Source organism: Balaenoptera musculus, chromosome 4, assembly GCF_009873245.2.
Source record: "Balaenoptera musculus isolate JJ_BM4_2016_0621 chromosome 4, mBalMus1.pri.v3, whole genome shotgun sequence".
NCBI classification, from domain to species: Eukaryota; Metazoa; Chordata; class Mammalia; order Artiodactyla; family Balaenopteridae; genus Balaenoptera; species Balaenoptera musculus.
Genome location: NC_045788.1, coordinates 15,019,037 through 15,031,505, shown reverse-complemented (window position 1 = coordinate 15,031,505; position 12,469 = coordinate 15,019,037). Strand labels below are relative to the sequence as shown.

The 12,469-nt window shown below is 37.0% G+C and overlaps 1 protein-coding gene across 4 annotated transcripts in view; it reads left to right on the top strand.

The window, feature by feature from the left end:
- The window catches only part of TOPBP1 (DNA topoisomerase II binding protein 1), a 71,228-nt gene that overhangs the window by 49,917 nt on the left and 8,842 nt on the right, over window positions 1–12,469 (top strand). For 3 of the 4 annotated variants that reach the window (XM_036850119.1, XM_036850118.1, XM_036850121.1), the window contains 8 exons: window positions 184–376; window positions 2,195–2,415; window positions 3,253–3,419; window positions 3,660–3,771; window positions 5,683–5,846; window positions 6,386–6,523; window positions 9,298–9,387; window positions 9,525–9,686. In XM_036850119.1, coding sequence (XP_036706014.1) covers window positions 184–376; window positions 2,195–2,415; window positions 3,253–3,419; window positions 3,660–3,771; window positions 5,683–5,846; window positions 6,386–6,523; window positions 9,298–9,387; window positions 9,525–9,686 — 1,247 coding nt within the window. Of the gene's footprint in view, window positions 1–183; window positions 377–2,194; window positions 2,416–3,252; window positions 3,420–3,659; window positions 3,772–5,682; window positions 5,847–6,385; window positions 6,524–9,297; window positions 9,388–9,524; window positions 9,687–12,469 lie in introns of those variants that run through there. The other variant, XM_036850122.1, reaches the window with a different exon arrangement.

Genomic DNA, 12,469 nt, shown 5'->3' with positions numbered 1-12,469 from the left:
GTTGCCTTTATGTTCTGCAGGATTCATAGTCTTAGAACATTACTATAGCCTATAGTAAGTATCTGATAAATGTCAAGTTAATAAATTTATGTTCAACCAAATCTAGACAAAATAGTTAATGTGAATAGGGTGTGATAGAAAGGAGAAACTTACCTTGATTGGTGTATTTGTGTTTGTTTCAAGCTCTGACACAGACCTTGGAGATGAGAGAGAACTTTCAAAAGCAGCTGCAGGAGATAATGTCTGCAACTTCACTAGTGAAACCCCAAGGGCAGAGGGCTTCCCTTTCAAGAAGTGGTTGTAACAGTGCTTCTTCAACCCCTGACAGCGCTCGCTCTGCCCGCAGCGGACGAAGTAGAGTCCTAGAGGCACTGAGGTCCGTACCTGTCGCTGATGGCAGAATAGCTTTTCCTTCCTTCCTTCCTTCCTAACTTTTCCTTCTTCCTTCTCTTGTTCCAGGCAGTTCTAGAATTCTTACTTGGGGACAGGAAGCAGAGGTTTATTCCATATGAAGCAACTGCTTCCAGCGAGGCATGATTAATACATTTTATTATCTCCCCTGAGAAAGAAATGATTTTAAGATCCAGTTTGCCTTGTTTGAAATGGATTCAATGGATAGTCCCCTCAGTTCTTAGTATTAGAATTAAATAATATTGTTATTAAACAGTAAGTGCATATATATATGTGTATATATATATTTAAGCAGTTATTTCTTACTGGAACTACATGCGTTTTGTATTCTCTTTATAAATCTGTCTTCTAGGGAAGGTGATTACAGATCTTAGTGTGATGTGACGTAAGTTCAGTAGAATAACTTCGTCTTTTCCTTGATAGAAAAATCTCTAACTGTTTAATGAATTATGGTACTTATATCTTGAATTAACTGAACTGTGCATTTATCTACATTAACTGTATATTTCATGAGGCTATTTCTTTTATCTGAGTACTGAGCAAAAATGTTTTTTTGTTTAATAGACCAGATCATGTTTTATCATTTTAGAGAGCCTAAATCTTGTGTCAAAGTCAGAGTAAATAAATACGCTCTGAGAATAAAAGGCCATCTTCCTTGTATTTGAGGCAAATGAACACTTTGGGAGTACCGTCAGCTTTGGCAAATTATTTTTACTAAGATTCCATATATATATGGAATTGAAATATTCAGTATACACTGAATATATATGGAATTGAAATATTCAGTATACACAGTATTGAAGGAAGATATTGGAATTCTATTTACTTTCCAGTGGAATTGTTACTGTTATACCATAAAACATGTTTCACCCTAGTTCACTGTAAGGCTGTTCTACCTTAGACTCTGGGAGGTTTGGTTACCAGTAGCCAAAAGGACCTGCTTTTAAGGCAGCCTGTAGATAGTACACTTCCTGTGTAATTATAGTTCTTCCTATTTCCAGTGATAAAAATACAACTATTGACTGGTCAGCAAAGTAACCAGGTTTCTAAACATTACCACGTTACCCTAAGCCTATATAATTAAGAGAAATCCCTTTTTAAAAGCAGTAATCAGGGCTTCCCTGGTGGCGCAGTGGTTGAGAATCTGCCTGCTAATGCAGGGGACACGGGTTCGAGCCCTGGTCTGGGAAGATCCCACATGCCACGGAGCAGCTGGGCCCGTGAGCCACAACTACTGAGCCTGCGCGTCTGGAGCCTGTGCCCCGCAACGGGAGGGGCCGCGATAGTGAAAGGCCCGCGCACCGCGATGAAGAGCGGTCCCCGCACCGCGATGAAGAGTGGCCCCCACTTGCCGTAACTAGAGAAAGCCCTCGCACGAACTGAAGACCCAACACAGCCAAAAATAAATAAATAAATAAATAAAGTAGCTATAAAAAAAAAAAAAAAAAAAAAACACGGAAAAAAAAAGAAAAAGCAGTAATCATTTAGAATTTTTTTAAATTTCTTGACAGTAAACTCCCCCTTTGAAGTTTTAAATATATGGACATTCAGTCAAAATATGTGTTTCATTTTCTAGGTAAAACAGATAAGTCTCTGGAAGAAACATTTTAAAAGTAAAAAATTTCCCGAAGTTCACTTATTCAATAAGTATTTTCAAGTGCTTACTATGTGCTAGATGGTGGACATATAAAGGTGAACCACCAATTTACAAGACTTACAGAATTTATGAGTGTGGATTTTGTTATGGCTATCCGTTACTAAAATTGTGACTTTTATTCCTTAGGCAGTCTCGTCAAACAGTACCTGATGTCAACACAGAGCCCTCCCAAAATGAACAGATCATTTGGGATGACCCTACAGCCAGGGAAGAGAGAGCAAGACTTGCCAGCAATTTGCAGTGGCCTAGTTGTCCCACACAGTACTCTGAGCTTCAGGCTGACGTTAAAAAATTGGAGGATTCTCCTTTCCAGGAGCCTTTACATGATTCAGAAATTGCTGAACAGGGTAACGAGAAAGAAATCTATTTAGTTGTTTGTATTAGGTACATGTTGACCTCTTGACAATAAACAGATAAGCACCTGTGGTTACTGTACATGCAAATGAAAAACTCACTAGATGTTTTAAGTGTAAACCCAAACCTTAGATTTGGGTTTAAACTTTAAGAAGTCAGAAAAATAATTATAAATTGAGGTAATTTATCAGTAAATTGAAAAATGTATTTTGATTCTTAAATTTGGAAATTTAGGGTTAGGCATTTTTTTCCCTGTACATTTTTCCAGTCCTTTTTGCATTGTGTAGTTAATGCTTGGTTTTTCTTCCAGTCATCTTATTTTCATTTAAGTCTTCTTCTGAATTCCACCCAGCACATACCTACATTTGGAGTTGTATGTGTTTCTTTCTGAATTCCCTATTTTTTTCTTCCTTGGACTTTACCTTGAAAAAAAAATACTTCCCATCTCTCATCGTTGGTCATTTTCCCCCCCTTTCTCTTTCACATGATTATTTCTCTATACTAGATATTTAGATTTATCTCTGCTTCTGATTTTCTTCAGGTGTAGAATTGCTCTCATTTTAAAAATTTTGTTTACATTTTACTGGTGAGAGCGTGGTACTTAAAGAAAGGGGTAGGGAAACCCACAGATAAGCCATTTGCCCTTTTAAAGCTAACTAATTGCATTTAATTATAAGCTCTAGAAATAGGTTACTTCTTTTGGATGTACTTTTTACATTCCAGAATTTGTGTTTAATTTCATCTTGGCTAAGACAGATGAGAATATTTCCCAGACTTTGTTCTTAGTCGTATTTGGATAATATCACACTGCAGCATTTTATTGCCCTCAGCTGTCTGTGATCCTGAGAACATATGTGTGACTGAAGCCCCAAAACACCCGATCTCTGAAGAACTGGAGACTCCAATAAAAGACAGCCACCTGATCCCTACGCCTCAAGCCCCCAGTATTGCCTTCCCCCTAGCCAACCCACCTGTGGCTCCACACCCTAGAGAAAAGGTTCGTTTATCCTTAGTTTGGTGGTAAGGCTTTTGGATATTGCTCTTATGCTGCATTCAGAATTTATTGATATCAATATCAAGGGTTCGTCGAATGTTGAAAACTGCATTTCTTTGCACTCTATTATTATTTGTATATTTGATAACTCAGAAGACTAAATAAAATGTCACTATAAAAGAACCATAGGCCTGATAACTTTTTTAATGTTAATTTTTTCTAAAATAAACTCTTCCATTCCAGATTATAACGATAGAGGAGACTCACGAAGACTTAAAAAAACAGTACATATTTCAGTTGTCATCTCTGAATCCTCAAGAACGTATTGATTATTGTCATCTGATTGAAAAACTAGGTACAAGTATTTTACTTAGGTCAAAAATATCCCATATGGTAACCTTATTTGGAAGTCAAATGTAGCTAATTATTGATATCATTTGTAAGCTGTAGAAATTGAGATTAAAAAGATGGGTAAATTGCCTCAGGCCATACACTGAGTCACCAGTAGAACTTTGATTTTATAAAGCTCTAATCTAAATCTAAAGTCACTGGGTCATAGCATTTAAATATTTAAAGATTTAAATTGAAACCAACCATTAAGGTTTAAGAATCTTGTGCTGCTTTGAGCGTTTGTTCATTGTTGAAACCTTGGACAAAATCAATGGAATTATAGACTTAAAATATGATTAAAACTACATTTTTATGAAGTTGAAGGTACAGTGACATCCAGACAGGAGCTCCTCCTCATGTGACATTCTTATTCCACTAGTTGTCAGGCTCTCCATCTGACACCATTCTGAAAGCAACATACTAGAAAGGTAAACTTTCTAGGAGCTACATTTTAAAGAGAAGAAAGAAAGAGGTGAAATTAATTTTAAATATATATTTTATTTAACCTAGTATATGCAAAATATTATATTCAATGTGTAATTAGTATAAAATATCAGTGAGATAATTTACCTTTTTTTCTTACTAAGTCTTTGAAATCTGGGATATATTTTACACGCACAGCACATCTCAACTTGGGCTGGCTGTGCTTCAGGTGTTCAGTAGCCACATGTGGCTAGTGGCTACTGTATTGAACAAAGCAGCCCTATAGAGTTAAGAACATTACTGGAAAGAACTTAATATGACAGCTTGACCTAGAGAAAACATTAAGAAATAATGGTTGTTTTTAATAGTGGCCCTGAATCATCAAGAAAAGATTAAATGTCATTAGTGCTATCCTTTTAAGGATGTGGAGAACTATTTATTCTGTCGGTCACAGACTAAATTTGTTATGTAGAGTTAGATATTGATATTAATAACGGAATCTTTACCTATTGTTCTTTTGTCACTGTGATTCTGGGTGAGTTACTCTGTACCTGTGTCCTCATGTGTAAATTGCACATAATAATAGTACGTTCATAGAGTTGTGAGGATTAAATGAGTTAATACTTTCAACTTACAACAGTCCCTGACATGTATATAGTAAGTGCTCAAAAAGTCTTGTTGCTATTATTATCAGAGTCATCTGTAAAGCATGAGTGGAGCTCCATTGTTTTGTTGAAATCTTAGAAAGTTCTTGATACCACTCTGCCTAACCTCTAAAGTGTAATCAAAAGCCATGCTTTACATAAGCTTACATTTACTTATGCCTTCTTCTGTCCTCAAAGTCAGACTTCATAATACATATCTGAAAAAAGGGTTCAGCTCCCACCTTCTTCATCTCTATTTACCTAGTGTTTTCCTCCCAAACTTCTGTGTTGGTCTACTGACCTTATTTCCACTAAAAGCAGAAGAAAAATTTTTTCTTCTGCTTTTAGTCTGTAGATTCCCCCTTTGAACAAGGATTTAGTATTGAGATAGCAAAGAATTTTTCTTAATTATATTAGATCTGATAATGGCATTATAGCTGTATGAGAAAATTTCCATGTATTTTAGAGATGCATACTGAATACATAGGGATAGATTAAAATGATATCTGGTATTTGCTTTAAAATTGTTAAGCAAAAAAAGGGGGTAGTTTGAAGTAAGGATAGTGAAATTTTGATAATTTTAGACCCTAGGTAGCCAGTGTATGGCAGTTCATTTTACTGTTTCATCTACTGTCGGATTTTAAATTTTCATAATAAACATTATTTTATAAAAAAATATATGTAAAGTACGTTAGGGGTTTTGTTTATTGGTGCATTTTGTTTATAAATAATTCATCTGCATAGTTGAGGTACATTTTCCCTCAGGAAAAGTTAAGAATCAATAAAGGACCTATTTTTTTCTAATCAAGGTGGATTAGTGATTGAGAAGCAGTGCTTTGATCCCAACTGTACACACATTGTTGTGGGACATCCACTTCGAAACGAGAAGTATTTAGCTTCAGTGGCAGCTGGGAAGTGGGTGCTCCATCGCTCCTACCTTGAAGCTTGCAGGACTGCTGGGCGCTTCATGCTGGTGTGTATGCAAATTCATGTGAAGGGTTGTTTTTCTTTAAGAGTAAAGGTCGTAATAACTGATTCCAGCACATAAAATATTAAGCTAATTATTTGAAATATTTTGATTCCTAACTGACCATCGCAGTAATATCTATCATGTACTTTTTGAAGTTTTCCATCAAGATCATTCAGGGATCTCGCCTGTGTAGACAGGTAATCAAGCTGTTAATACATACCTCCTCTGAGACCATGTCCTTCTGTGAAGTTCATCTTACAGTAGGTGAAGCCCAATAATCTATTACCAATTGCTAAGGTATAGTTATCTGTTTCTTAGAAATGTATGCAATATTCTTCTGATTTCTAATTAAAAGCCAGATGTACTTGACTTTCATATGAAGCCAAATTAATCTACATTTCCTCCATGCTCATAAACTGATGCTTACTTAGTATCCTCTGTATTTAGAGGAATGGAATGTATAGCTTGTAACTCTTATTAGATTGTGGATTCTTTGAGGACATATTCTAGGAACTCAAAAGTTTGTTGGACTAATTCTCTAGGAAGAAGACTATGAATGGGGAAGTAGTTCCATACTTGATGTTTTGACTGGAATCAGTGTACAGCAACGAAAACTAGCACTTGCAGCAATGAGATGGAGGAAGAAAATCCAGCAAAGACAAGAATCAGGCATTATTGAGGTATTAACGTATATAATTATGTAGGTAGTATAAATGGCATTCGATGTCATGACTAGTCCAGATTTTTTTTTCAGAGAATGTGCTTGACAAAATAAGAATAATTCTGTTTGTCTTTTATCCCTTGATTGATATACTTAATTTGGACATTCTAAATTGAGCTTAGTGTTAATTCCTAATTCTTCTAATTGTGATCAACAGTAAGATATATATAATGTTGATAGCTCTCTTAAAAATCATTTATATGTGTAAAATGTGACCCATACTGTATTTCTTACAAAGAGTCTTTCTAGCATCCAGCTTCAGGGCTTCTCAACTTGGGGTCCACACACTCTCCCAAAGGAGTTTTATAGATCAAATTCAGGAAGGCTATATACACTTTGTTTTTGTTTTGTTTTGTCTTTTATTGGAGTATAGTTACTTTACAATGTTGTGTTAGTTTCTGCTGTACAGCAAAGTGAATCAGCCACGTGTATACATATATCCCCTCTTCCTTGGATTTCCTTCCCATTTAGGTCACCACAGAGCCCTAAGAGTTCCCTGTGCTATACATTCTGTTCTCATTAGTTATCTATTTTATACATAGTAGTGTATATATGTCAATCCCAATCTCCCAATCCATCCCACCCCCTCCCTTCCCCCCTTTGGTATCCATACGTTTATTCTCCACATCTGTGTCTCTCTTTCTGCTTTGCAAATAAGTTCATCTATACCATTTTTCTACGTTCCACATATATGCGTTAATATACGGTATTTGTTTTTCTCTTTCTTACTTACTTCACTCTGTGACAGCCTCTTGGTCCATCCACGTCTCTACAAATGACCCAATTTTGTTCCTTTATATGGCTGAGTAATATTCCATTGTATATATGTACCACATCTTCTTTATCCATTCCTCTGTTGGTGGACATTTAGGTTGCTTCCATGTCCTGGCTATTGTAAATAGTGCTACAATGAACATTGGGATCCAGGAAGGCTATACACTTTGGATGGGGGAAGAAATACATCCTTATTTTTACTAACCTCTAATTGAAAGTTAACATTTCCTTCATTGTAAGTCTAGGCAACAAATTGCAACACTATTAACAGTACTATGATTTTGCCCCACAGGAATCAAATATTTTTGCTTGCATTATGATTGCAACTTGAAATACTGTTTATGTTTGTCACAACTTTAAAATAGTACATACAGACCTCCCCAGCTTGTCATGGTTCGACTTTATGATGGTGCAAAAGTGATACACATTCAGTAAAAACCATAGTTCAAATTTTGAATGTTGGTCTTTTCTCAGGCTAGCATTATGCAGTACAGTATTCTCTGGTGATACTGGGCAGCGGCAGCAGCCACAGCTCCCAGTGAGCCACGTGATCATGGGGGTAAACAACCGATACACTTAAAACCATTCTGTTTTTCACTTTCAGTATAGTATTCAATAAATTACATGAGCTATTCAACCACTTTACTATAAAATTGACTTTGTGTTAGATGATTTTGCCCAACCACAGACTAATGTAAGTGTTATGAGCATATTTAAGGTAGGCTGGGCTGGTAAGCTATGATGTTCAGTAGGTTAGATGTATTTAAATGCTTTTTTTTTTTTTTTTTTGGCTGTGTTGGATCTTAGTTGTGGCACATGAGATCTTCGTTGAGGCACGCGGGATCTTTCATTGCAGTGCATGGGCTCTTCGTTGGCGTGCGGGCTTCTCTCTAGTTGTGGCACGCAGGCTCCAGGGCGCATGGGCTCTCTAGTTGTGGTGCGTGAGTTCCAGAGCATGTGGGCTCTGTAGTTTGCAGCATGCAGGCTCTCTCGTTGAGGCATGCGAGCTCAGTAGTTGTGGCACACAGGCTTAGTTGCCCCGTGGCATGTGGGATCCCTGGGACCTGACCAGGGATCGAACCTGCATCCCCTTCATTGGAAGACAGATTCTTTACCACTGGACCACCAGGGAAGTCCCTAAATGCATTTTTGACTAAACCGTATTTTCAACCCTATGATGGGTTTAATATAGAAGCACATCTATTATTATGTCACAAATTTTGAAATATTTTGATACTTTTCAATAAAATTGTTTCTTTTGTAATACTTTGTATTTTATTTTGGACATTTAAAAAACATTCATATGGTATGGAAATTACATCTCAATAAAGCTGTTATTTTTTTTAAAGTTATTTAGAGAACAGATCCATAGGTTTTACTAGACTTCCAAATGGGTCCGTGGCTCACAAAAAGGTTAAGAACCCGAGTTATATCATCTTTTGTGTTATATTCTGAGTTCTCTGCTGTCTCCAAGTCCCTGTTAGCCTTGATTCCCTTTCTTTTAAAGTAATTCCACTGGCTTCTGTTAATTGTTAATTCTGTACTTAAATATTTTATGTTTCAAATTTGTAAACATTTTCAAGAGAAATATTAACTGGAGGCTACATCTAATCTAAGAAGCTGTGCTTTAGGCTCTACCTTTGATTAGTTGTAAGAAAAAAAGAGTAGAAAAGACTAAACAAATGTCAAGTTGCTTTGTTTTAATGTTACCTAATCATTAAATCATTTTCCTTCATTCTTCAAGTATTTATTGATGGCCTACTGTGTGCCAGACACCGTGGCTATGTGTTTCAGAGTATTCTGACCAAGATAGTTATCAGTGTGTTCATCAGAAATAAAGGTTATAAGATTATTCATTGGCATAAAACTAAGTCTACAGAGAAAATAATGTATTTTTTGTATTATTTTGTCATTTATTTTTCCAAATAATTTCAACACTGATTATTTTTTTATTTGTAGGGGGCATTTAGTGGATGGAAGGTTATTTTACATGTCGATCAGTCCCGAGAAGCAGGATTCAAACGTCTTCTTCAGTCAGGAGGAGCAAAGGTTTGTATTGACAAGGTTGCTGTGATCAATTCTTGATTTTCTGTGCTTTGTGAGATGGTAATCCTTTATGTGTAGATTATACAGTTGAACTACTTTGAAACACTGATAGATTGTGATGCTTTTTGTTTTTTCCTTAGGTGCTACCTGGTCATTCTGTATCTTTATTTAAAGAAGCTACACATCTCTTTTCTGACTCTAATAAACTAAAACCAGATGACTTGGGAGTTAATATAGCAGAAGCTGCTGCCCAGAATGTATACTGCTTGAAAACGGAATACATTGCTGATTTTCTTATGCAGGTTTGTAAGATCCTGTCCTTGACCTCCTTGCCACCAGAAATGTGCTTATATGCATAGAGACATAACTACACAACAAAACCCTCGGCTTGTTATTCATAGAATGTTAATCTCTTGTTAGTCTCCCCCATTCAACCCCTTTCAGTTTCAGTCTATTTTTTAAAATAATGAAAACCTATGTAAACATTTAGCCTAGAAGTTAAATATGAAACAGGTATAAAAATCTGGGTACCTCTAAAAGTGCCCTCTAAAATGTTGGAATATAAAGAAAGCAGAAATTGATTCCAGGAGTCCAGGGAGAAACATTTATCCAAGGATCCTTTTTAAATTTTCTTGACCTTTTGTTTTGATACACTGTAAATACCTGTGTTAGACAGTAAGGGAAATGAAGCACTTACTACATGGAGGGCTCACTATACTCCTGTTCAGAATTGGCCTATGTTGGGTGATTTGAATGGGCAAAGAAAAATCTTCTTGACACCAGAGTGCCTAAAATGCCATCAGGAATCAGCAAGATATGACACATGATTGTAAATGTCTTACAACAAAGGATTTCAAACAGATTAGTGTAGAAATAGGGAGAAACCAAAACTAACCTGCTTTGTGGTTGTTGCTGCTTGTGTTTGGAAGTTGGTCAGCTTTTAATAGGAGTGCCTGAAACATGCATACAAAGCCTCTGTCATAAAGCAGTGGGGTGTATTGATTAGGGCTTAGTAAACCAGTACTAGCTCTCCTTGAACATCTAAATAACTTTTTAAAAATCTCTATTTGTTGAGACATGAGGTTTTAAAATATTACCCACTGGGAAAAGGGCAGGGATTGGGGGAATGTAGAGAACCTCCCATACCTCATCCCTCCAGAAATTCCTGGTTGTTTCAGGGATACAGCTGCCATCTAAGATGGGACCCAACATAGATTAATTGCTTAAACTTGTGCTGTGTTAAATGTTTGTACATGTGCTATAATTTTGGGGTATTTTTTCTTTTTACATAAAAAAGAGTATATAGAAAATATGTCCTGGTTAAAGAATAGCAAAATGTCATCAGGTGCCCAGGATAAGAAATAGAAGATTGCTAGTCCCATAGGAGTTCCCTGTTGCTCCTTCCCGGTTGTTCATGTCCCTGCCTTTCTCAGGGTTGTAATGTGTGTCAAATACTAGATGTCTGGAGAAACACATTGGGGAGTGAGCTGCTCTGTATTTCTGCCTCTGAGCTCATTATTGCCTATCTCTAGCTCTCAGGAGTAGGTCAAAACAGAACACTTCTATAACGTGAAGCAGCAGGCTAAGGAGGGGAGAGCAGCAGCATCATGTCAAGTTCATGGCCAAGATAAGCCAAGCACAGATAGGACTCTGAGATAGGCTCACCCCAGTGTTCTGACTTCAGCTTAGAAACTAGGTGTGGTGGCTGCAGGGATCTTGGTGATGACAGCCTTCAGCATGTCTTCAGTCACATTGCTGCAGTCTGGTTGTCACCCTCTGTCTACTTCTGTACACTGCCATCATCCCAGGAGCTCCATTCACCACCATTTGTCTCTTTTCTGTTGAATCTCCTGTTTCTGAATCGCATGTCATCCTGATCTGCTCTCTCATTGTGATGGAGGTCTCTTCTCGTAACTTCTTGAGAGGGAACACATGGAAGGTAAATTGAGACTTTCTATGTGTGGAAATTCTTTTTTCTATGCTCATTCCTATTAGACTGATAGTTTGGCTGGACATCAAATTCTAGGTTGGAAACTGCTTTCTCTTAGACTTTTGATTGTTTGTCTCCTTGCTTCTAGTATTGCCGTTGAGCAGCCTAAAGCCATCTGATTCTTAATCCTTTATATGTAACTGTAATCTAGTTAGGAAGTTCTTTTTGCCCCAGTTCTATGAAATTTCAAAATGATACACTCTCATGAGGATCTTTTTATATTATGCTGGGCACTTGGGCCCTTTCTGGTCTGGTAACTTCTATCTTTGAGTTCTGGGAAATCTTGAATGATTTCAATGATGAGGGTTTTTTTTTCCACTTTCTCTTCTCTCCTTCTGTACTTCTGCTATTTGTATATTAGATTTTATTATTTTTCACTTATTTTTATCTTTTTGAGAGATTCTTGCAGTTCAATATTCTATCAACTTCATTTTGCTATCATGTTTTAGACGTGTTTTCATTTTTTGAATTTACATTTTATTGTTTTAATGTTTTCTTGTTTCATCGATTAATACCTTCTGTGAGCTCTCAGAGGATTTATTGATGTATTTTTTTAAGTTTTCTTATCTCTGCATAGTTTCTACTTCCACCAAGGTGTATTTTTCCCTTTATCTGGGTTTTTATCTTCCATGTTAGAAGAATTTATCAGATATCTAGTAATTCTTGGTTTTCTGTGCATGATTAAGAGTAGGGGGTAGGGACTTCCCTGGTGGCGCAGTGGTCAAGAACCCGCCTGACAGTGCAGGGGACACAGGTTCGAGCCCTGGTCCGGGAAGATCCCACATGCTGCAGAACAACTAAGCCCGTGTGCCACAACTACTGAAGCCTGCGCGCCTAGAGCCCGTGCTCCACAACAAGAGAAGCCACTGCAATGAGAAGCCCGCGCACCGCAACGAAGAGTAGCCCCCACTTGCCGCAACTAGAGAAAGCCTGCACACAGCAATGAAGACCCAACACAGCCAAACATAAAAATAAATAATTTTTTTAAAAATCACTTTAAAAAAAAATAGGGGGTAAAAAACTGATTAGAAGTACTGAGCACAGTTGGGTCTTGTCCATTTTGAGCTGGGTGAGATGGTGTGGGTGAACTAGTTA